We start from the raw sequence: 22,717 nt of genomic DNA on the forward strand, positions 1-22,717 counted from the left end.
CCACTGATCTTGCATTGAATTCTGTTATTGTGAATGCCTTAGTTCTGATGATCAACACCAGCAATACTGAATACATTAAAAGGTTTCATTCTGGAATTGGCTTCGAAATTTAGGCTTGCCAGTTATTATTTTTCTTCCACCCGCCCGGTTTTGGAGCAGCCGGTTGTATGTTTTTTATGTCTCGGTTTGCAGCTACAAACCCAGGGACCCCACACAGGGGGGGAATAAGGAAGTGCAGGCAGACTCCCCCGACCCGCCCACCTTCGAGCTACTCGGCTTTTAATTCGTCACAGCCAGCCCCGACCCATGCAGGAGACTCAGAGCTGATTGGAGGAGAGGTGCGCCCGTCACAAAACAGCCCCGCGTTACAGCAAGTGCCTGTGAGGCCGCAGGGGGTGTAGCTAAGAGCCGAGACCACTCCGGCCCATTAATCCCACCCCAACCCTCTGCAGCCCCTGTCATCACTGCTTGGGGGAATACCAGTCAGAGCTGGCTAAAGACTTGACCCTGGCTCGAACCCATGATCACTGAGATTACTGGTCGATCCCTTCAGGAGTCCTCTGCACATCATAACATTAGCAGTACACTGCCTTCGCAGCTAGTATCAAGCCTGCTGACCTGGGGCTAGACCCTGTGCAGGTCCCTGGACCGGCTGTAATGTTGCGATGTCGGCCAGCAAAGCTGACAGCAGCCTGTGCAAACGGCGCGTGAGCTGACCTGACTCGCTGGCTCTCTTCAGACAGGAGAGGGCAGCACTGAGACGGGAGCACTCCTCTGAGCTGGAGCCTAGTCTCTTCATGGTCTCCCGAACCTGAGAGCTTGACATCTGCAGCAAGGCATCCAGGGAGAGCTTGACCGGCACTGCCTGTACACACAAACAGAGAGAGTGACGGTGAGATGCAGGCCGACACCGTGAGGTGAAACTGTAGCTACGGATTTCCCAGTACAGACACAGGAGCTTGGGGAGAGAGGTGAAAAGAACTAAAGAAGAAAATGGCATGCCAGGGAAAGGGATTACTCTTCGTAGAGAGCAAGGTATCCTGCAACAAACAGTTGAGCTTCATCAGGAATCCAAAAGGGTAACTTTCTCTAAATGACCGCATTTTCACTGTTTCTCAGTTGACTAGAAGTAGGCTACTAGTAGGCTAGTGCTTCCTTATCATAGCTTTAGAGATGAATGATCTTGGACCTTATTCCAACAAGCACTTAATTTCTTTCTGAGTTTCTGAATTACACTGAATTCAAAACTCCCAAATATTCTGGGACTTAAAGCAACTCGTAATGAAACTCAGAAAACACAAAACTTGACTGGCAGTAACCAATATTAGGCAACTAGCAGAATTAATTTGTGTTCCGGCATTTATGGGAAGCTGGTGATCTATGATTATCACATGTGCAGATGCTGGATTCAAAGCACTATTCCAGACACACTTTGGAGTGTGGCTGAACCCAAACAGAAGTGAAATCTGCTTCCCCAGAAGACCAGTCCCATGCATCACACACACTGTACTATCAGACTCACCATATTCACTACTGTGAACTCACTGCTGTGCTGCCTGCATGCAGATGCACATCGCTCGCCTCAGGCCCAGGCTTCTAATTAGGATTTTAAGTTACTTCACTCTTGCCGAAAACAAACAAGCACTGTTGCAACACACCCCTGAATTCTAACAGCCTCAACTGCACGAAGCTCGAAAAACATCTTAATCAACACAGGCTGCCAGCGTAGTCCAACTCCAACCACACATGGAAAACTCTCCTCATTCTTGCCCACATAGCACGAACTTTTTCTTTAATACAACTGTTTAAGTTCTCATATTGATTCACTGATCACAGTAATACCTTCGCAACTGTGGCTGTCAGGAGGTAAAAAAAAATCAACATTTTGAGATGTTTGAATTTCAGAGCACCACACAGGAAACAGTCTAGTAATAGAATTAGACTATTAGAACTAACAGTCTAGTAATAGAAGGACTGTTGGTTTTCTGAAAACATAACATAAAAAAACATTTAAAGGACAGGAATCATAAATTCTCCATAGCTGCTTAGAGCAGTACAGAGCTGTGGTGGGCCAGTCTGTCCCAGGAGACAGCAGGTGCCAGGCAGGATACACTCAGGATGGAAGATAGCATATCACTTGGCACACATACTGTACATGCACTCATGTAGGTGACAATTTTCGGAGATTCCAATTATCCAAGACAGCAGGTCTTTGGACTGTAAAAGAAAACTGGGGCACTTGGCACAAAAACAGCACGGCCACCAGAAACACAATGAAACGATCCGAACCCGGGAGAGCCATAAGGGGGCAGGGCTGAATTGTCACACCACCATGCAGCTCACTTCATCCCAATTTCAAGTGCACACTTTAACTGTCCTTTCCTACGCTGAACAATTTCATCTCGGATGGGAGTGCGAGATGTGCAGGCAGCTGTTAGCCATGTTGAAGTGTAACAGTGTCACCTGAGCCGAGCTCCGAATCGAGTCACGAAAAAATAAATCAGGACACATAAGAAAAGAGCAAATTCTCTTTTATTTACCTTAATCACTGCAATGGCTTCTTAACCGCTTGCATGTCCAATTACAGATGTGCATGCTGTTTTGATTGTCTGAAAAGTCCTAACACACATCCACATGTGTATAATACAATGAAAAGGCGCACACTCAGAAGCATTGTTTGAATGCCCCTTAAATAGAAACCATCCGGCCTAGACTTTGAGGGAAAATGACGTTTTTTGTTTTAAGAGAGAGTTACCCAGGTGCGAGTACAGCCAACATCAATGCTTTAACTTCCTAGAATTCAATAGCGTTCGCATTCTGGGCCACAGCTCAGGACAGAGAGTCTGCAGGGCGTGGAAGGGGGGGGGGGGGAGGCATGAGCTTTAATCAAAGGCTCTATTCCCCTTCAATAGAAACAACAAATGAATTACAAGCCAGCTCATCTCCTGAGCATCTGTCCCCATCTGTCAGGGGGATAGGTTTGACAGCAAGGCCATTGTCCCGCAATGCATTGTTTTCAGAATGGAAGATCCAGCCGCACGAACAAAGACATGTGACCTGTTTGTGCAGCCCCATAGACAGGTACACAGCTTTGTGTCACTGTCAGCAGTCATTCTCTTCTATGGCCTCTCTTCAAAGCCAGGACTAGACAAGCAGTGGATCACATACTGCTGACCTCCTTCTACAGACATACACTTCATAATTCTTTATATAGCACAACCCAGTCATAACCCAATCCATGCCAGTGCACGAGCACACACACACAGAGTAATCCACATCATAGATACTAGGCACTGCAGGAAGCCTAATCTTTTAAAGAGATTTTCATGGAGTAAGGCATCTAAGGTAACTGCAAAAAAAAAAGTAATCTATTCATGTGATAATTATCTATCGAAAATCCAAGCATGACATGTTCTCAGCATGTTATCCCACGCAGTAAAATTAATCAGAGCGCTCCGTTTTGACAGAAAGCACCACGTTTTCTCATAAGCCTCCAGGGACAAATTCAAATAGCAGCCACCTTCTGTCTCATTTTCTATAAATGTTGGAAAAGTGTTTTTAAGTGTCCAGAAATTAATCCAATAAAACCAAAATAATATGGAAACAGAATGTTCCTACTTATGTCTGGAGACTGCACGATATTACATTCAAAAGCCTGCCAGTAAAGAGCCAATAGGTTGAGACTACTTGGCTGAGAGGAGTTTTTCCCCCCCAAGAGTCTAAATCTAATGCCACGCCTGGATGAGGAGATAAAAACATAAATAGAAACAATAACCTGATTCAAGTTTTCAGAAACTGCAGTGTCAACCCTCTGCACTTTCACCAAGAGGGAAACACAAATAAGAGGACGCATGATGAAGCACATTTAGAACTTGAAAGTGCATTTAAAACTGAAAACAGGAGGCATCTCTTTACACAAAGGGTTGAGGAGGTGTGCAACAGGCTACCCAGTTGTGTTGTTGAAGCTAAAGGCTTTTTTCAAGAAGTGTCCTGACGAAATTCTTAGATCAAAAATCTGCATGACCCCGAAGGAGCTTAATGGGCCAAAAGATCTCTCCTCATTTGCAACTTTTCTTCTGCTGCTGTTACACCTGCTCCTGGCGAGTGCTGGCACATGGCAGGGGTGGAGGAGTCTTAAAAAGTTCAAGGCCTTCCACTGCAGGCCAGACACGACCCCCCAGGAAAGCCACAAGCTGAATCTGGCCAATCAGGAAAGGGCAGGTTTTCACTTCTAAGTGTGTGACACATGCACAAAGGGTCAAAAACATTAGTCTGATCTGTCAGGGCAGCTCCTGCTCGTTCTTCCAGTGGTGTCGGGGAAGAGGTCGACAATGCAATGACATTCACCGGAGAGCTCTGGATCAGCAAAGATAAGGTCCACTTCTAGGACCGGTCCCTCTGTCATCAGCAGGACTTGCAGATAATGCCCATCGAGATGAGGAACCAGAGCTGGGCATCTTCAGTCTGCCAAGCGCTGTTTAACTGCAGCTCTTAACAGGACTTAGTTTAATGAAACCATCAGAGGGGGTGGAAACTTTTGCTAATTGAAGGACATGAGATGTCAGATGGCCTGCCAGTGGTCATTCCTTGGAGTCAAAGGTAGCTCATGCCATTAGTTAAAAAAAACAGCAAGGAATCCACTTTGAAGGAAAGCAAAGATGAAAAACACCAAGCCCACGATGCTCGATGTTTTGCAAGGGGCCAGGGTGCGAAGGGGGTCTTGGACGCTTCCAAGCTGGAGCAACAGACCGATACTGTGACGGGGACATTCTACTGTAAAAAGGCACCAACTTTCGGATGAGACGTAAAACCGAGGTCCTGACTCTTGGTGGTCATTAAAAAGCCCAGGGCGTTTCTCCAAAAGAGTAGGGGTGTTACCTCAGCGTCCTGGCCAAATTTCCCCCTGGCCTTATTCCCATAATAATCCCCATCTCTGAACTGGCTTCATCACTCTGCTCTCCTCCCCACTGAGAGCTGGTGTGTGGGGAGCGGACTGGAGCACTCTGGCCACCGTCGCATCATCCAGGTGGGGGCTGCAGATGGGTGGAGGGTGGGAGTCCCCATGACCTGTAAAACGCTTTGAGTGCAGCGTCCAAAAATTATTTATTTTTATATTCTGCCGACAGCTACTCGATCATTCCCCAAAGAGGCCGTCAGGCTGTGGACCCGGAGCTTGGCCTGAGAGCCTTCCGGCGGTATTACCTCTGCACATCTGCTGCAGAACACGCTGAACTCACACGGGGGTGGGGGGCTAAAATGAGTGCCGATGGCAGACTCAGAACAACAAGGTCAGAAAAGCCCAGTTACCAGACCTGCGGCGTTCCACTTTCGATGATCGTCAAAAGCCCGAGCTCATCGTCAAGCGATGCAACAACAAGACAATCTCCATCAACCAGCAACTGAACTGACTGGTACGCCTGGTATTTGCCCAGGGCTTGGGTTAGGTGGCAAGGCAGTGGATCGGGAATTTTCCTACTGCGTTGCCAGCACTGCAGAAGGCTGAACCGGCTTTAGTTTGCCCACACACATGGCCATGAGCGCTGATAGTGCTGCAATAAGACGTCAGTGAATCACTGCCAGGTCCAACAGTAAGTTTCAGGTAATGTGAACAGCCCTGTTCTTTAACAGGGAAAACAGATCACGCCAGAGTGACACAACAGCAAGAAAGCACTGAGTAGAAAAAACCACACACACTCAGTGCTTTGAGGTCACACATCAGATAGCACATGGAAACAGACAAAAAGGGGAGTGGAGAGTGGAAAAAATGTCCACAGAGGATAAGCAGGCAGAGAGGGGGGGCATATCAAGTGAGGACAGATTTCGTTACAGTGCACTGATTCTATTTTAAAACGCAAGTTTCACTACTGCACCAGTTTAACAGCATAGCCCCAATTTCTACGGAAGGTGGCGAGATCTTTCACGCTTGTGCAAGGGGCGTCAAAAAGTAAAAGCAATAAAACACTACTGCCTATCATACTTGTTTAAAAGGAACCTTTGCCCTTTATCTGGAGCCAGCCACAAAAAGTGAGGTAACCAAAACAAAACTGCTCTCGCAAGCCAGCAGGTGGCTTGACAGCACAAGAAAAACTTTAACCCTGAATAATGTCCGCCTAAAACTTTCCACTCTGACAGATAAGTCACCTTTGCCATCAGCACACTTCACAAGCTGGAACTCGGAACGCAACACTGGCCGGCAAACCAAGCGCAACTCCATTCCCGTCAACGACACACGAAACATCAACGTGAAACAAAGATTAGATGACGACCGGTGCGAGCCATACTTTTTTTTCCTTGAAATCCTTTTTTTTTTTAAATGGCTGCTCCAACAGATTTCTCTTTGCTCTCTCTTTTATTTTAACCAAGAAAGCGTACCAAAGAACACAGCCATCCGAGCACGCCAGCCAGAGAAGGACACGTGTGAACCGTGTCCACTCGTGGGCACGGTCTGGCAGCCGGCGCTGAGGAAGACGCACCAGCCTGGCGCGGGCACGTGCACACGATCCCAGCTGACACCGGCACAGGTGTGCAAGTGCGTCGGGGGGGGAGAGAAGCAGGCCTGGCTGTTTAACTGGTGACACATACCGATACCTACAGCACTGTCTGGACTTGTCTAGATCTCAGCTCCTGACACCAGGCAGCCTATCGGGCCTTGAAAAACGTCTGACGCAAATCAAGAAATGAGAGCAGATGACTCAGTACGCTGAGGCAAAACTTCACCCTGTTCTCTCAACCACAACTCGGGGTCTGGCTTAACTTACAGCGGATCGCCTTTCTGTGCTAACAGCCAAACTCACTCACCTGTAACCTGTAGGCCTGTCTCCACCCCTCACTGTCCAACTGCCAGAAAAGGTCTACGTCCGAACCCCTGCCTAAAACACCACCCGCAACAAAAAAACAGCAGTGAAAGAGAATCTGTAACGTCACTGATGGTAACTCGGAGGCGGACTGCTGTAGGAGCGACGGTTCGGTACATTTACACGCGATGTAAATAAGACTTTTCCTCGGCAACTCCAACTTCAACCAGGCAGGAAGATTTATTTCGGAAAACTGAACCGACACAAAGAGGCAACACCAGCAGAGCAGCTTCTGACTCTCGTATTCCACTGTGGAAGGGCTCCAACACCCTTTCTAACTCAGAAGAAACCCCCAGACAAAACCGTAGGAAACAAGCAAGCCCAGCGCAGAAGGAGCTTTCTTTGAAAGAATTCTACATACCATCAGGAGGAGTCTCGAAAAGGCTCTGCTGGTCTTTGCATACCCCAACGAGACGGCGAAGCGTGACAGCTGGCGTTTCTGGAGCAAGTCACACTGAGAGAATTCCACAGCTAGTTCTCTCTCTGTCCCTCCCTCCCTCTCTCTGTGCTGACTTGCGGCGCAGGCCCGGGCAGATGATAACACGAGCTTCCTGGTTCTCAGCCAGCGCGGCGGTGAAAAATAAACTACAGCTGGAGCCTGCAAGTTCATCTACCACTCCAACGGCAAGGCACGTTATGAGTCATGACATAACACATCAGGCATGAAACCCAGAATTCAGCTGGGCTTGTTTCTTTTTTCTTTCTGGCGAAAGAGTGACAGCGTGCTGCATCATCTTTGCTAATGACCGGAGAGCTAGTTCACCTGACCAAGTCTGGCCTTGTGCTATGAGGAAAAGTACTGAAAACGCCATCAGAGGAAAAGTACTGTTACTGCTTCGACTAGCAAATATAATTGTCTTTTAACTATCCAGAGGGGACTGCAGTCAATGTAATTGGACTGAAGGAACCAGTGGTTGAACATTAATGGTTTTGAACACACGAGTGATTATAAGCTACAAGTGGACTCCAATATTATTTGTGGTCATGTTATGTTTTCTACATGTACTTGTACATGCAGAACTGTTGTGTCCACTGCTAAAACCTTTTTTTTAACTTATTATTTTAAAGGTGGTTGGTGGAGCAGGAGAAACCAAGATATAAGAGGTGAAAAGGAAACTTGGATTCCTGTCTCCAAGAGAAGTGTCAGAAGTATCACGTTCTGTGAGGATTCATTTTAATTTTAAATTTATGAAAATACAGGTGTTTATGGTGGCATCATCTACATCTTCTAGACAATGTGGGGAAACAATTAAAAATTCATACAGAATGTTAGGATATATGTGTACATATCCTAATTATATAGATATAAAAATCAAGTGTAAGACCTCATTTAAAATAGTGCACAGTTTTGGTCACCACAATATGAAAAAAAGATATTGCTGCTCAGGAGTCAGTCTGGAATTTCAGGATATTCACATTCTGGGGTGTAAGCGCTTATCCTTCACTGACAGACTGACAGAAAAGTTTAGTTGGGAAAAGAGAAGAATACACCAGATGTTTTCCAAGTCCTTAATGGCACTGACAAAGTCAACCTGACAGAACGCTTCAGACCAAACAGTGAAATACAAACCAGAGGCATCTGCCGAAATACTTTGAAGTCAAAGTGGTCACAAAAAGAAGTAAGCAACATAAAATGAACTTTAAACTCAATTAACCATAAAACCACAAAAGAAACAAAAGAATAGCAGATAAAATGTACTTGCAAAGTTTTAAAATGCCACCAGAAAAGGAAACTGTTTTACATTACTTTAAACAAATTGGCAAATCGTCCCCAGTTCCTCCTCTTCATTTTCAGAATAATGGTGTCAATCACCATCTTGAATTTTTAGATCACAGTGTCCCAGAATTCCACTGCTCCAGCACACACCACGCAATTAAAAGCCATCGCCTCCTCATGACCTACACCTCACAGTACACACAGAATACAAACTATTGTCCTTACACAACAGTGCTGAGAGAGAAAAAAGCAATAGAGGATGACAGGTCCCCTCTATTAAGGACAAGGATGACGTCAAAGTTCACCTTGACACTGATCAAGCCCATCTGCTGGCATGGGGATCGAACTCTGCAGGTTTAAACCTTCTGACCAGATTTTAGACAGAACTAGCTGAGCCAGTGTGGTGACAGACCCATCTACCTGCCCGGCTTAGCTGCTCAGTCATGCTACATTTTCACCACAGCAGCATTTCTGCCTGAACACATCAGGATGAAACAACTCTAAACCTGCTGTAGGTGTGGGTAACCTAAACCGTACACCTCTGAGCAGAGAAGCTGTGTGTGTCATCAGGGATTAGACTGCAGTCCAACCTGTTCAACCCCTTTAAACGCATCAGTAGTCATACACAAACTCATACATTGCTCATACAGCTCAGTGAGTTGTTTCTGTGAAGTGGGATATTATACAAAAGAAAAAAGCTGGCATTCTTTCCCTTGACCGTCTCAGCAATTTTGTTTTCATCTCGTGGAAGAACAGCGTGCAGTGTAATTAAACATGTCTGCCTTGCTGATCTAACAAAGACCAGGTGAGAATGAAACGCAACCAGGTAGCACTGGATCCTCACAGCTCTTGGGTCCTGGGTTCAATTCCCTGCAGATTTTTTTGTGGGTTTTTACTGGACACTCCAGCTTTTCGCAGCCTCCCTCAAACTTGCCAACTAAGACACTAACTTGCAACACTGTACTGTTGTAGTGTGTATGTGCATGCCCAGCAATCATGTGGCATCCCTGCCAGGAGTATGCCCTTCTTTGCTCTCTGTGTTTCTGAATTAGGCTCTAGGCTGCCAGCACCCCTTACCACAAATAAGACTTCTGATGATGCCAGTGTGAAAAAGACAATGATATAATAATGCATAACAATCCCATACCAAGGACATTGTGTGCCATGTATGATTGCGAGACAGACAGGCCAGAAAGTGGTTTAAAGAAGCATCAAGATCTGTCATGGGATTTTTTCTTGATTCTACAGTTTCTTTTTTTTTTAGGTTCGCAGCTGCTGGGCTCTGTCGAATTTCCCCTGGCCGTGCTCATCGGCCCCCTCTGACCCACCTTAAAGAAGCTGGCTGACTGCATGAGACGCCTCACTGTCTGGCCAGCAGCCTGCGCCATCTCTGTTCCAGAATTTTTATTTTTAAAAAGAAGGGGGAGCAGACAGAAGCCATCAAGGCTTCTCATTCAGGAAGCTTTTGTTTTTAAATTCCCTCTCTTAAGACTACTACAAAGAAAGAACAGCTCCATTTTAGTCATGTAGAGAAAAAGAAAATAACTACTTCTGGGTTTTCCCAGGAACTTAACTGCCCAGCATGGTTCAGAATCAAACATTGTAAAACCAATTGATTTTGTATGACGCCGTCAAAGCCAGCAAGCTCCTAAACAGGCAGAGGGGAGCTGAGGGCTGTGCTTTCTCACGAGACACAGACGCGGGAACACACGAGGCCTAGCTCCGCGCCAGCTTCGTCCCTGGGGGAAGCACCAGCTGCAGGTGGTGTTGTACCTCTCACACACTCGCCAGACCTGGGAGGTCTCCTCATCAGAAAGCTCCCCTCCGTCACCGGTATCGGAGCCCCCCCCCTCCTGGTGCAGCCCAGCCCAGCCCAGGCAGAAGAACTCGCGCCTGGGAGAGCCGGCCTCCTCTGCTCCCTCGGCAGAGGCGCTCAGGCCCCCCGGGGTTGGGAGGAGGACAGCGAGGCTCCCGAGTCAGCGCATTCTGCGGTTGTGCTGCTCACGTTCGCCAGTGGTGCGGTCTCCGGTGGGGGGGGGAGGTGGTCTGGGGGGCACCCAGAACACAATGCACGCCACTGCTGCTAGATCAGGTCGGCGGGCGCAAAATCGGGAGCGAGGGGCAGGGCGGGGGCAGGCACAGGACAGCGGGCTGGCATCAGAAACCCTCACTGCCACGGGTCAGACGTACAGGAGCCCCAGCGGGCCCAGACGGCGTCCTGGGAGGAGAGCTGAGGAGGTGGGGTGTTCGCTTTCTCCAAGTGCACAGGGGGGGTACTGGCAGGGCATGGTCTCAGTGTGACTCACTGCTCCCAGGCAAACGTCATTGGATTGGTCACGGTACAGAACCAGCCAAAGGGAAGATGACAAGGCAGCTTATGCGGTATAATTATTTATATAAGCACAGCAGCAGAAGCAAAAAACCTCTCTTTGCACCAGTGCTGTCACCCCTGAGGGATGCCATAAGACTCAGAAAGAATGGCCCGAGACCACAGACACTCAGCTTTCAGAAATCATTACACAACTCGGCATAACCCAGAGAGGAGTCCAAGGCAACCCCGCCAGGGACTGAGACTTCCACTTCACTGACTTCCAGTTTAATCCTCTCCTGCACCGCTGCTCTCCCCCTGATTGCCCTAACAAAACCGCGCCGGCAGATACTTTGTGCAGCAAACAAAACAAAATAGAGCACACAGCCTAAATGTATGAAAGACAAAACTGCTGTTTCTAGCCTTACTCACCTAGATTTCTACTGCTTACCCAACGCTGGATTTTGCAGTCCTGGCTGAAGCAGAGACAGAGGGTTAAACCCCCCCCCCAGATCTCACAAGCCCTGCAGCCCCCTACAGTGAACAGCTGGCCTGCTATTCTGGAGAGAGGCCTATCTGTGCCTCTCTCTGCAGGTCTGGCAGGGAGCCCGGAGCTGCTGAGTCAGCAAAGAATGCCTGTCTCCGAGACTGTCTATGCGAAAGGGGGGTGAGGCGAGTCACACCAGGATAAGGACTTTCTGATGCAGTCACAATGTTGGAAATGTGATGGAAATGATGGCTACATAATCAATACGGCGAGAACAGTCATATACATTCATTTTCATTCCACCTTCAATTTCACATTCATTTATTTCAAAGATTACTCAAGTCCTAGTCCTCTTCGGTGTCTCAGATCATCAGAGTCACTAATCCTGTCACATCCCTCATTTTAATCTCTGGTTTGCAAAGTTCTCTTTCTGGACACATCCCATGATTCATATCGTAATTGCGCTTTTTAACCAAGACAAACATAACTTTCCAGTAAACCATTTCCTGGAGTGGGAATATGCTTTGTTTCCCTGAAACTGTCTGTACTGTTTCACTGATTACTGCCTGTACTGATGACTGTATTCCCTGCAGTTCAGTGCCAATAATACAACCCCAGGGCAAGACCTTCCCCTGTAACACAGCAGGTAAACCAGCCTGAGTGCTCTAGAGAAAGGAGGATCCTATGATCTTCATGATAACATCTCTCCGTTCTGCTCCACAGCAAAATTTGCACCGCCGTTTCTGACGGCAACTGTTGAAAGCCCGCTGCCAAATCTTGCAAGAGGCAAATCACGCTGGATTTTTGGTTTTAATTTGCAGTTACCGTTTTTGTTCTGATTACATATCCTGCCAGTTTGCCTTTGCCAAGTAATGCAGAGACAGCCTAGCAGGAACAAACTCTGTGGGAAGAATGAGGACAGGCAGACCTGCTCTGCCACATGCCAGTTTGAGTGAGTGTCCAACATGACTTACAGGAGTGTTAACACAGACTGGGACACGTTAGAGGATTGGCACAGTCTTCCATGGCTGCCAGCGCCAGGCAAGGAGTCCTCGTTTTGCCAAATGCCATTTTGGTGAATAACTCCCCCCGTGCTCTGCTGGTTGGGGGGAATCACAGTCTGCCAGTGACGTGACACAGGTTCCAACTTGCAACATCTGAGCACACAGGGCTCAGTCTGCATTCTGAGAGAGCCCCTTTAAAAACGGGGAAAAAAACAATGACTGATTTTACACAGAAGCAAAAAAATATTTTTTTCTTCTTCCGTATACTATGTGACATGTCCCAGGACCGTTCCTCACATTATCCCAGTATTTTCTGTTTTGCACTCCAGCTGGAATCTGCATTACATAAGCAAAGTGTTTGTTTTGCTTGTTTAAAGTCCTTTCGTTCTTTTACGGTCCTGAACAGTTGGGTGATCTTAGGATTTGTCTTTTAAACTTCTACCTCGCCTCACTTTTCAAGACACCTCACTTAAAATCTGGAACGTCCTGAGAGCCAAAGACTGCGGAAAAGACACAAACAAGAGGATGATTGATGCAAATGGAAAATGGATGTTGCCAAAACAGAAACAGAAAACCCTGAGGACAAGCACTGTGTAGCCCACGTTTTAAGTTCTTCACCACTGCCTGCCCTTGTCCATTAATGGTATGAACGCATCCTATTTCAGACACAGCAGAAGTGTTTGTGACCCACACTGAGCAGCCCATTCATTTGACCACAGGAAATTCAAACAGCCGCTTCCTGTTTTGCACTGAAAGCAAACAGACATAAGCAATCGATTCCCCCATCTGTCACCATCACGCAAAACACTCCCAACTCCCTTTTACACTCGCTTCTTTTTTCTTTTTTTTAGAGCCGATTCTGTTTTTCCTTTCTTATAATAATAATTCCATACACTTATATTCTGGACACTCCCCTCAAAGCCCTTTAAATGTAATGAAGACTCCCCTCCACCACCAGTGTGCAGCCCCCACCTGAATGATGCAACAGCAGCCATAGTGCACCAGTACACGCCCCAGACAGCACCTCTCAGTGGGGAGGAGAGTGATGAAGCCAGTTCAGAGATGGGGATTATTAGGAGGCCATGATTGGTAAAGGTCAATGGGCAATTTGTCCAGGACGCCGGGGACTACACCCCTACTCTTTTCAAGAAACGCCCTGAGATTTTTAATGACCACAGAAAGTCAGGACCTTTGTTTTGCATCTCATCCAAAGGACGGCACCTTTTTATAGCATAATGTCCCTGTCACTATACTGGGGCATTAATAATAATAATAATAATAATTGCTTACACTTATATAGCGCTTTTTCTGGACACTCCACTCAAAGCGCTTTACAGGTAATGGGGACTCCCCTCCACCACCACCAATGTGCAGCATCCACCTGGATGATGCGACGGCAGCCATAGTGCGCCAGAACGCTCACCACACATCAGCTATCAGTGGGGAGGAGAGCAGAGTAATGTAGCCAATTCATAGAGGACTATGAATTCATTAGGACCCACACAGACCACAGGTCAGGCACCCCCTACTGGCCCCACTAACACCTCTTCCAGCAGCAACCTTAGTTTTCCCCCAGGAGGTCTCCCATCCAGGTACTGACTGGGCTCACACCTGCTGGGCTTCAGCGGACTGCCAATTGTGAGTTGCAGGGTGACATGGCTGCTGGCATCTTACACCTCCAGCGTTCTTTTCTCTCAGTTTTCAAAATGACCCTTTCATCCCCGGGGCAACCAGAAAGTGGACGTTTCTATGGGTTCTTCAGTCACGAGAGATCTGAGCCTCCAAAACACCTGCTAAGCTTTCTCCCCCCTTGGAAGGGATCAGGCACGATGTACAGGGGTCAGGAGAAGCACTACCACCTGAGTTCACCTGTACTTCACCTGAAAAACTAAGGTTGCTGCTGGAAGAGGTGTTAGTGGGGCCAGCGGGGGGCGCTCACCCTGCAGTCCATGTGGGTCCTAATGCCCCAGTATAGTGACGGGGGCACTATACTGTAAACAGGCGCCGTCCTTCGGATGAGACGTAAAACCGAGGTCCTGACTCTCTGTGGTCATTAAAAATCCCAGGGCGCTTCTCGAAAAGAGTAGGGGTGTAACCCCGGTGTCCTGGCCAAATTTCCAATTGGCCCTTACTAATCATGGCCTCCTAATAATCCCCCTCTATGAATTGGCTACATTACTCTGCTCTCCTCCCCACTGATAGCTGATGTGTGGTGAGCGTTCTGGCGCACTATGGCTGCCGTCGCATCATCCAGGTGGATGCTGCACATTGGTGGTGGTGGAGGGGAGTCCCCATTACCTGTAAAGCGCTTTGAGTGGAGTGTCCAGAAAAGCGCTATATAAGTGTAAGCAATTATTAATTATTATTATTATTACTTGCACAAGAGTGGAGACGTCTACATGAGCCCACATGCCTCCAGCAGCCCCCCCCAACACACACACCTGTATGACTTCAGAACGCAGGTTGATGGTTCTCAGCCAGTCCCTGAGCCGTGGGTAGCTGTCCAGAGCTTGGGACCTTTCACTCGCGGGCACTTTTTGCTTGCACAGCAGTTGCTTGCAAATGTACTTCACCAGCTTTACCTGCAGGGGGAGACAAAGGATAACAGGGTCAGCTTTTCATGGCAACATTTGGAAACTTAAGGATGTTGCACTTAAGATACCAAAGAGCTTCAGGTAGGGATGGAGACCATGCAGGTAATATTGGTATCATTCATGTAGAGAAAAGTTAAATGTAACAACAAAGCAATAAAAGGTGCTAATGTCAACTAGAAAAGGCTTCATATCTAGCATAAGAGGAGTTGCACAATATTAAGACCAGTTAAACAAGAAATGCAAGGCTTTGTGTTAAAAATTACTATAAGCGATGAATGGTCTATTGACTAAATGTCAGATAGATAACATTTAAAAGGACAGACCAGGTGGTTTGTCAGCATACAGACCCCAAGTTTGACACTGACCCCAAGATTAACAAAAATCCATGTTCTACATGGCTCACAATCACAGAAATCTGCAGAAGCAGCAGATCAGATCAGCTTTTGGGCACAAACTGACAATGCCTGCCACTTCAAAGCTGCTGTTCAAAATTAACTGCTTCGGTAAAGTAAAAAAAGGTATCCTAACAAAGAGAAGAGTTCCTTGCATTTCTATAGTGCTTCTCACCCCAAAGTACATCACATTTTGGAGGGACTACACTTCATCCACCACTGCACTAAGTGATGAAGTGAGACATTGTTTCACCAGTTGCACTAAAGGGATGTTTTAAGGAGGCCAGCCAGCACAAGCCCGGGTTAACCCCCCTACTCTTACGAACAGTGCAAAGGGATCTTTAATGACCAACCAGCAAGGACTTCTGCTCAACTTCTCCTCAGAAGGATGGCAGTGTTTCTGACCACCATACTGGGGGACTGGTGGGAAAAGTCTGATCTGGAGGGAAGAGTGTCCCTTACTGGTCAACCACTCACAGCAGAAACCACATTTATCGCCCAGATCTGGCCCGACCAGGCTACAAGGAGCTGGGGCAGAAGCGAGTAATGGCTGCTGGGATACCGTGGTCCATGAGCCACTGCGGTCTTGCCCTCTCGCCCTCACGTCAAGCGCTCACCTCTTCAAGAATGCAAGCTACAGCATTCTTGGCACGCTTTTCTGGTCAATGCAAATTCTTCCTACCAGAAAAAGCAACATTTTAACTTCCCCTGACTTTGAATTCAGTCGGCAGAGGAAACCCCCCCAGCCCCCAGCTCCCCACCGGAGCTGAACTGCGTGTGAACGCACAGCCTCTCAGAGACGGGGGCTTTGAAGGGCGACGAGTCACATGGGCGAGCCGACGGACTGCCGCAGGAGCGGAGACCATGGGGCAGGAGCAGATGAGCCACAGAGCCCACTGCAGTGACAGAGTTGAGGGGGGACCGCAGGTGAGCCGTGAGCCCCACGGAGAAACCACCCTACATTAACATGACTGAGGAAGGCTCAACGCGGCGGCCCTTTCCGTCCTGAAAAACAATTCCATCCCTGCATCAACACTCCCAGGGCACAGCAGCAGAGCAATTTCTATGCAAAATACCAAGTTAATTGCTTTTAATGGGTCCTATAATTCTCACCTACACAATGACAGCAGAACCAAGGAATGAGAAATAAAGACACATTTCATGTTCTCCTACTACTCTGCATTGAAGAAGGAGACATCAAAGTGCTTGTTAAGGCCAGCCAGGGGGCGGAGGGTGCCGACACATCTCTCTATCCTATACTACTGCATATTAGCGGTAAAACTAGTAATAGAAACAAAAATACCCGACGATGCAAAAGCCTCTCTTGTCTCAAAACACATTTTTTATACAAGCTCACTGAAGCCTGAATCTCAGAAACCAGACATGTTTTTGAGCTGTTATTTGTCTCTGAATTACTGCCACCTTCCATCTACACCTTCACACACTCAGCCATCTGTACAATACTAAAAAAAAAAGAATTAAGCTGCAGTTACACAACACCCAAGAAGACAGACAGGTTCTTTTCATTCCTCTGCCAAAAGCCCAATTTCCAGGGCTGCCTTCAGCACGCAGATACACTTATGCCCAGCCTAAACGGCTTTTTATTTTAACTGCATTTCAACTTCTAAGTTGTAAACGGGAGGCAGGACAATAAAACACATCTTAACACGAGCTGCCAGGGATCCTGCTCTTTTTTTGTTCTCCACTTTCCCCTCAAGCAAACGGCGCTCTCTAAAAATAGCCCTGATTATTCGAAGAAGAACCGCGAGCTGCAGCCTGTTCTCAGGGGGGCGTCTGCGTGGCTGGCATGGCAACCGAGTGTCACTGGAACACTGCTGCTGAAGGCAGGCCATTGTGACATCATCGGCTGCCCGGGAGCTGCAAAGTTCAGCGCGAGGCTAGGAGACAAGAGGACCGCTCTGCACTGACCAGGGACCACCACCCCCCCCCAGTCACCCCTTTGTTTTACAGCCGGGGCCAAAACTCAAAGCCAGAGCACCGCAGTGATACGCAGATGTCCCCCTTTTTCTTTTGTTTTCTGTGCTTTCATCCGAAACCTTTTGTAAACTGCCTGATCGCAATACACCACGTCAGTCCCTTTGTTCCTCTTTGTGGAGCTAGCCTAGCCTTGCAATTAAAAAAAAAAATAGCTGAGCAAATATCTCCTCTAAAAAAAAAAATGTTAGAACAATGCGGCGGGTCGAGTGCTACTATTAACACTTTTAAAGAGTGTTAAGTAGATCTTGCTGGTTGATACACAACCTCTGGGGTGAAGGGAGCAGGTGAACTGCAGTACGGTTTCAAGAGCCGAATTGGGGACTCACCGGTGCCGGTCACACACGGAGGAATCTCCACTCTCTGAAGGAGGAACGTGGTTAAGCACCTAAAGCGCTCTGCTTGGCAGCCTCTGCTGAGGACACTCTGTGCTGCCCCACACCCCTGCCTTCAATGGCTGCTCAGCGTGATGACGCACAGGGGGTCAGTGCAGAGAGCAGCCAGGCCCGACAGACTTTGCCCGCTGGGACTGTTCTTTCCAAGCCGTCAGTTCAACAGTTCAGTGACGCAGATCGCTAACCAAGGGCTCGAGGCCATACAGACCCTTCAGAGGTCCTGTCCTCACTGCATTCTTCTGCGCCACTTAATGAGAGGCCTCGGTCTAATTTCAGCAGTGCTCTGGGAATGCTTGGCTCTCCTACCCTGTAGTGGATGGAGGACAGGAAATAAGGGACTTTCCTTCCGATATCAATTCAGATCTGGGTGGGGTGAGTGCAAATGACTAGAACAAGCATGTGCAAAAAAACATCATTGCCACTGCTTCATTGCACAGTTTTAACAAAAGCAGTATTAACAACCACTTAACTAATAACCAAATAATAAACAACCACATAATAACAACCTCTTCATGTATTGCATACTATAGAGAAATTTAAGACAGGCAACTTTATTTATTTAGAGTCCTGCCCTGATACAGATGTGTTTGTGCCACACAACACCAAGAACAGTGAGGAGCAATGACAAATACTTCATGCACAAAGCAGCCGGGCCTTGTGCATCATGCAGGCAAGTACTGCAGGGAGCTGGTATTTATCCCACTAACATGAAAGTCCTTAGAGAGAAATTTCTCTAGTGCATTGAGGAGAGCCATCTTCTTGAGGAGCGCTGTACCTCAGTTTACAGTTAAGTTCTTCATTTGAGCATCACGTCATACGGCCGCAGAGGTGAACTCTAGTGGCTCTCCCTCCAGGTCTGCTTTGTTCAGTTGTTGGGGTTGTTTTTTTTAAATCATCAAACTCCGGTTCTCACAAACGAGCTTGACTAACGGCCTTTTCTCAGCGTGACCGTGTGACGCTGAAAGCAAAAGCCCCATCGATGCAAGCGGCCCCGAGTCGAAACCCGCAGCCCACGGCGCGCAAAAACTGCGGCATCGCGGGTAGCCGTGGAGCTGGAGATGAGCTCACTGGCTGTGCACAGTCAAGAAGTGCAACCGCTGTCTCTAGGTAACAGGGGGACACGGGAAGGCGGGATGAGGAAACATGAGCTACTGCGAAAACCTCAAAGCGCCGCGAAGCCTGTAACACTCAGTCGAAGAAGCCGCAAACAAGCTGACGGGGCAGGGAAAACTCTTTTTACTTCGCAAGGAGCAGAACAGCCCGTTTTGGGAAAACAGGGATGGCGGTTCGCACTTCAGGGGGTGCCACCTGGAAACTCCGAGCAGGATCCATCCGTTTTCAAACCCCTTTATCCAAAACAGGGTGGCCGGGGGAGCCGGAGCCTATCCCAGGAAGCACTGGGCAGGATATCAGATTCATTTCTCACTTTTGAAAATGCATTAACGGTGGTAGCCCATCTTAGCGGATTAAAAAGACCTGTGCTTGCTCAGAGGAGAAAAAAAAAGCCTTAGAAGTGCCATCGGACTGTGAGATGATTGCTTAGTATCTAACCTTATCTGTTCACTCAGTCTGCAAGTTGCCTGCTGCCTTTGGTGCAGACTGACAGATACAGCAGACAGTTCCCTGGCTGCGTGCAGTAATGTGTTCTATAAAGCAGCTGGAGCGAGCAGGAGAAACAGATCATCACTGAGCTCTGTACTCTGTACTCTCCTCAGCGCCTCCTGAACTGGGTTCTGGAAGGGGGGGTAGAGTGGGTGTGACCAGGGGGTGGGGGTTGTCTGCAAACACTGTACCTGGTGCAATTCACCAAGAGCCTTTGTATGTGATGGTACAAAGGTAATTAGGCCCTCCGCCCCTGACTGGGCTTTTCGAGGTGCTCTCGGGTCACTCCAGTCTTAGCAGTAAGGAGAAGAATCGTTACTGCACTCCTGCAACACAGCAGACCTCATAGTCACCTTTCAGACAGCCAGGGACCTGCCAACGTATATTATACCTCATATAAGAGCAGAGATTTTAAACACAGATCATTATTCTGTAACGTCTGTGCAAAAAAAGGTGATGCACAATCCCATTACTTGGATTGCTTTTATGTGAATCACTTACACACAAAAAGAAAATTGGGGGAAAGAATATTAAACACAACCCAGAACACTTGCGCAATTCTCTGCATGCTGCCCTCTCCCCTTTCCAGAAATGGATTGTTAAATGAATGGAAAGGGGGTGGAGCTGAGGTTGGGTTGGGTTGGGTTCAGGCAACCTTACCCACAGAAACTGGTTTACTATGGGGAACTAAAATTTCTAAGAAATCTGGTATACAACCTCCCCACCCCACCTCCAGGAAGAAAAAAATCCCCAAATCTCGGCACGCCGCATAGCTCACAGATAATCAGATTAGAGCTCCGTCTTGAATATTGTTCTTGACATTTGAATCTGCACAGTTACACAAGGCCACCACCCAGACACGACGTCCATTCCTTTCCACTGGCTAACTTACTGAAAACAAACTGCAAAACCATTTTCAGACTGCTTACAATTTGCAGGCATACAATGGACACCTAAATGCTCTGGTTTGGCATCTTCCAGATTCTAACACCTCCTCAGCTTCTCTAGACAAATACAACACAGTGCTTTAAATCAGCTTTTAATATAAATCTTGTTTTTATTTAGGGATAAAGAGATGTCATGAGTTACTTCACACAGCAGGTGTTGGGACAAGTACCAAATGGTATGACTCTCGGCAAATCTTAAAAGGTGACGGAGACTGTTAAGCTCAGTATAAACTTTTAAAAAATACTAGCATTTAAAAATATTTAGGGACTAACGCGAGCACAAAAATGTACCTTGTTAACTGCTCTATAGGCTCAGACTGGGATACTTTGTAACAGTGCTTTCCTGATTCAACTCTGTATGCAACGTAAGCATTGGTCATTCAAGCAATTAGGACTGTTCTGCACCTGACCGCTCAGCTACAAAATGCAAATCTTTGTTCTAGGGTTTAGGTGTCAAAGGTATTAAAATACCAAAGCCCTTTATGAACGAGAGGCCCTGATACTAAGCCAGGATCTCGAGAGACACATTCCTGCTGGATTTACAAGTCTCCTTCCAGATCTGTGCTGCTCAAAGGCCTGTAAGTGGTGTTTGTTTGGATCAATAAAGTAGTGAAGTTGTAGCAAAACTGAAGACTTTGGCAGACTAGGATGCCCCAGGTCTTCACTAACTGCCTGGAGTAAATTTTTGGTTCTCAGGACAAAGTCGCCCTGACCTTGGAGGGGGGAAAAAAACGAAGCCCCACGTGTGTAGAAAAGTACTCTTTCCTATGCAAAGTGACGTCACCCTGGCTTCAGATGGAGAGGAGACAGCCCGGTGGTATCTGCCTGTTGCGGTGAGCAGCTCAAGGGTCTGACTCACACTTTCCTGACACCTCCTGTCACCCTTGGTGAGGCTTCACAGAAAAAAAAACTCCACGTGTACACTGGTTTTTATTTTAGCTTTCAGATTATATCGGAATCTTTTTTTTTTAAATCGTACTAAATTTAGACGCTGTCTGAGAGGCTGTCTGATCCACTGTAGAAAAAAGCTCTGGTAGCCCTGCAGTCCTGGACCCAGTCTCGGACAGGATGAACAGAACATGCTTATTCCCTTTACAACCCATAATAAACCATAAAGCATGTATTAAGAAGCCAATGCATAAAAATGAATCTGTAGGGATTATTCCTTCTATACCTGAGATCCTATAAGGTCATTATTCATGGATTATGATGGATGTAGCTTCTAGACCTTAGATGACAAAATCCTTCTCACCACTTGCAGAGTCATTACAGTACACCGGTCAAGAACTGCTGTCTTGAATCTGAATGACAGCGCACAGCCTTCCTCAGGGATGTTATACCCTAGGACAGGAACTCGCACCACCAGAGAGTTCTGTGTGTGGTCTTCTGGTGAAACAACAGCATTCAAAGAAACCGGCAGAGGACAGAGGTCTAGTGCGGCCATTCGCAGGCGACACAGGTGAAACCCACCGAGTACAGCAGAGCAGACTAAATTTTAAAGGCAAAGACCCTTAAGCACACTATTGTCATACTAACCACTGTAATAAAGTATAGAGCATCTTTCCCTCCCAGCTGATAGCCCGACAGCTCTCTAGCTGAGAAGTCAGAAGAGCACACACAATCAATATTTTACTTTCCCCAGTGATGAGCTGGCCGCAGAACAACAAGCTCAGCGAGGAATGGCAGAAGCTTCTCCATAATGCATTGCTAGCAGCCAGCAGCCTCTGTGTGATCACAGGCGAGGTCCCACCAGACAGACAGTCCTGCGCCTGGCCCTTATTTCAACTGCAGGACACCCCCAACTTCCTACAGCCGGGCAACAGTGTGAAGTACCTGCAGGGGCACGTCGTTTCGGCGATCTGAGCACGAGGCAGCACCAAACCAACTTTGGAGGCTGTGCTTTTGCTCCCACTCCCTCCCACTCGCACACAGATGCAATGTCCTGCAAGGCAGGGGGGCTGAGGCACAACGCCAGGACTACTTCTGCCAGCCCAGCCTTCATCTGCTGCGAACAGGCACTCTCGCAGAAGCACATGCATGAGCACTTACATTCAAAATGAATTGCTTCTGTTCAGCTTCCATTAAGACGTAGTTAGACCAATTTATTATGTCATGCGTGTGTGTCTGTATTTAAATAGGAAAGACAGGCGGTGTACTACACATCAGGAAAGGTACTCAGAGTTTTTACATTTGCAGGTCTGCTGACGAAATGGAAAGGACAGTCAATACATACTTCACAGGATAAATGGCAAGCAAAATACACTAAGTACTGGTTTGAGCGGCACACAAAAAAACTATATAAAGACTGCTTCTACAGTGGGAGCTCTCAGCAGTTCTCCAAGATGAATTCTCAACCTGCGCTGCTATTAATAAACAGCAGGCTTCTTAGCATGTCATTGCAAACGTGGAAAATATTGTTGTG

At 47.4% G+C, this 22,717-nt stretch overlaps 1 protein-coding gene across 7 annotated transcripts in view; it reads right to left on the bottom strand.

Annotated features, from left to right (window-relative positions):
• The window catches only part of LOC148643467 (kinase suppressor of Ras 1-like), a 59,085-nt gene that overhangs the window by 15,340 nt on the left and 21,028 nt on the right, over nt 1-22,717 (bottom strand). For 6 of the 7 annotated variants that reach the window (XM_088615649.1, XM_088615644.1, XM_088615648.1 and 3 more), the window contains exons 2-3: nt 14,812-14,952; nt 718-865 (exon numbers count right to left, since the gene is read on the bottom strand). In XM_088615649.1, coding sequence (XP_088471775.1) covers nt 718-865; nt 14,812-14,952 — 289 coding nt within the window. Of the gene's footprint in view, nt 1-717; nt 866-7,215; nt 7,499-14,811; nt 14,953-22,717 lie in introns of those variants that run through there. The other variant, XM_088615650.1, reaches the window with a different exon arrangement.

The sequence above is a fragment of the Lepisosteus platostomus genome, chromosome 22, assembly GCF_059453375.1.
Source record: "Lepisosteus platostomus isolate fLepPlt1 chromosome 22, fLepPlt1.hap1, whole genome shotgun sequence".
NCBI lineage: Eukaryota > Metazoa > Chordata > Actinopteri > Semionotiformes > Lepisosteidae > Lepisosteus > Lepisosteus platostomus.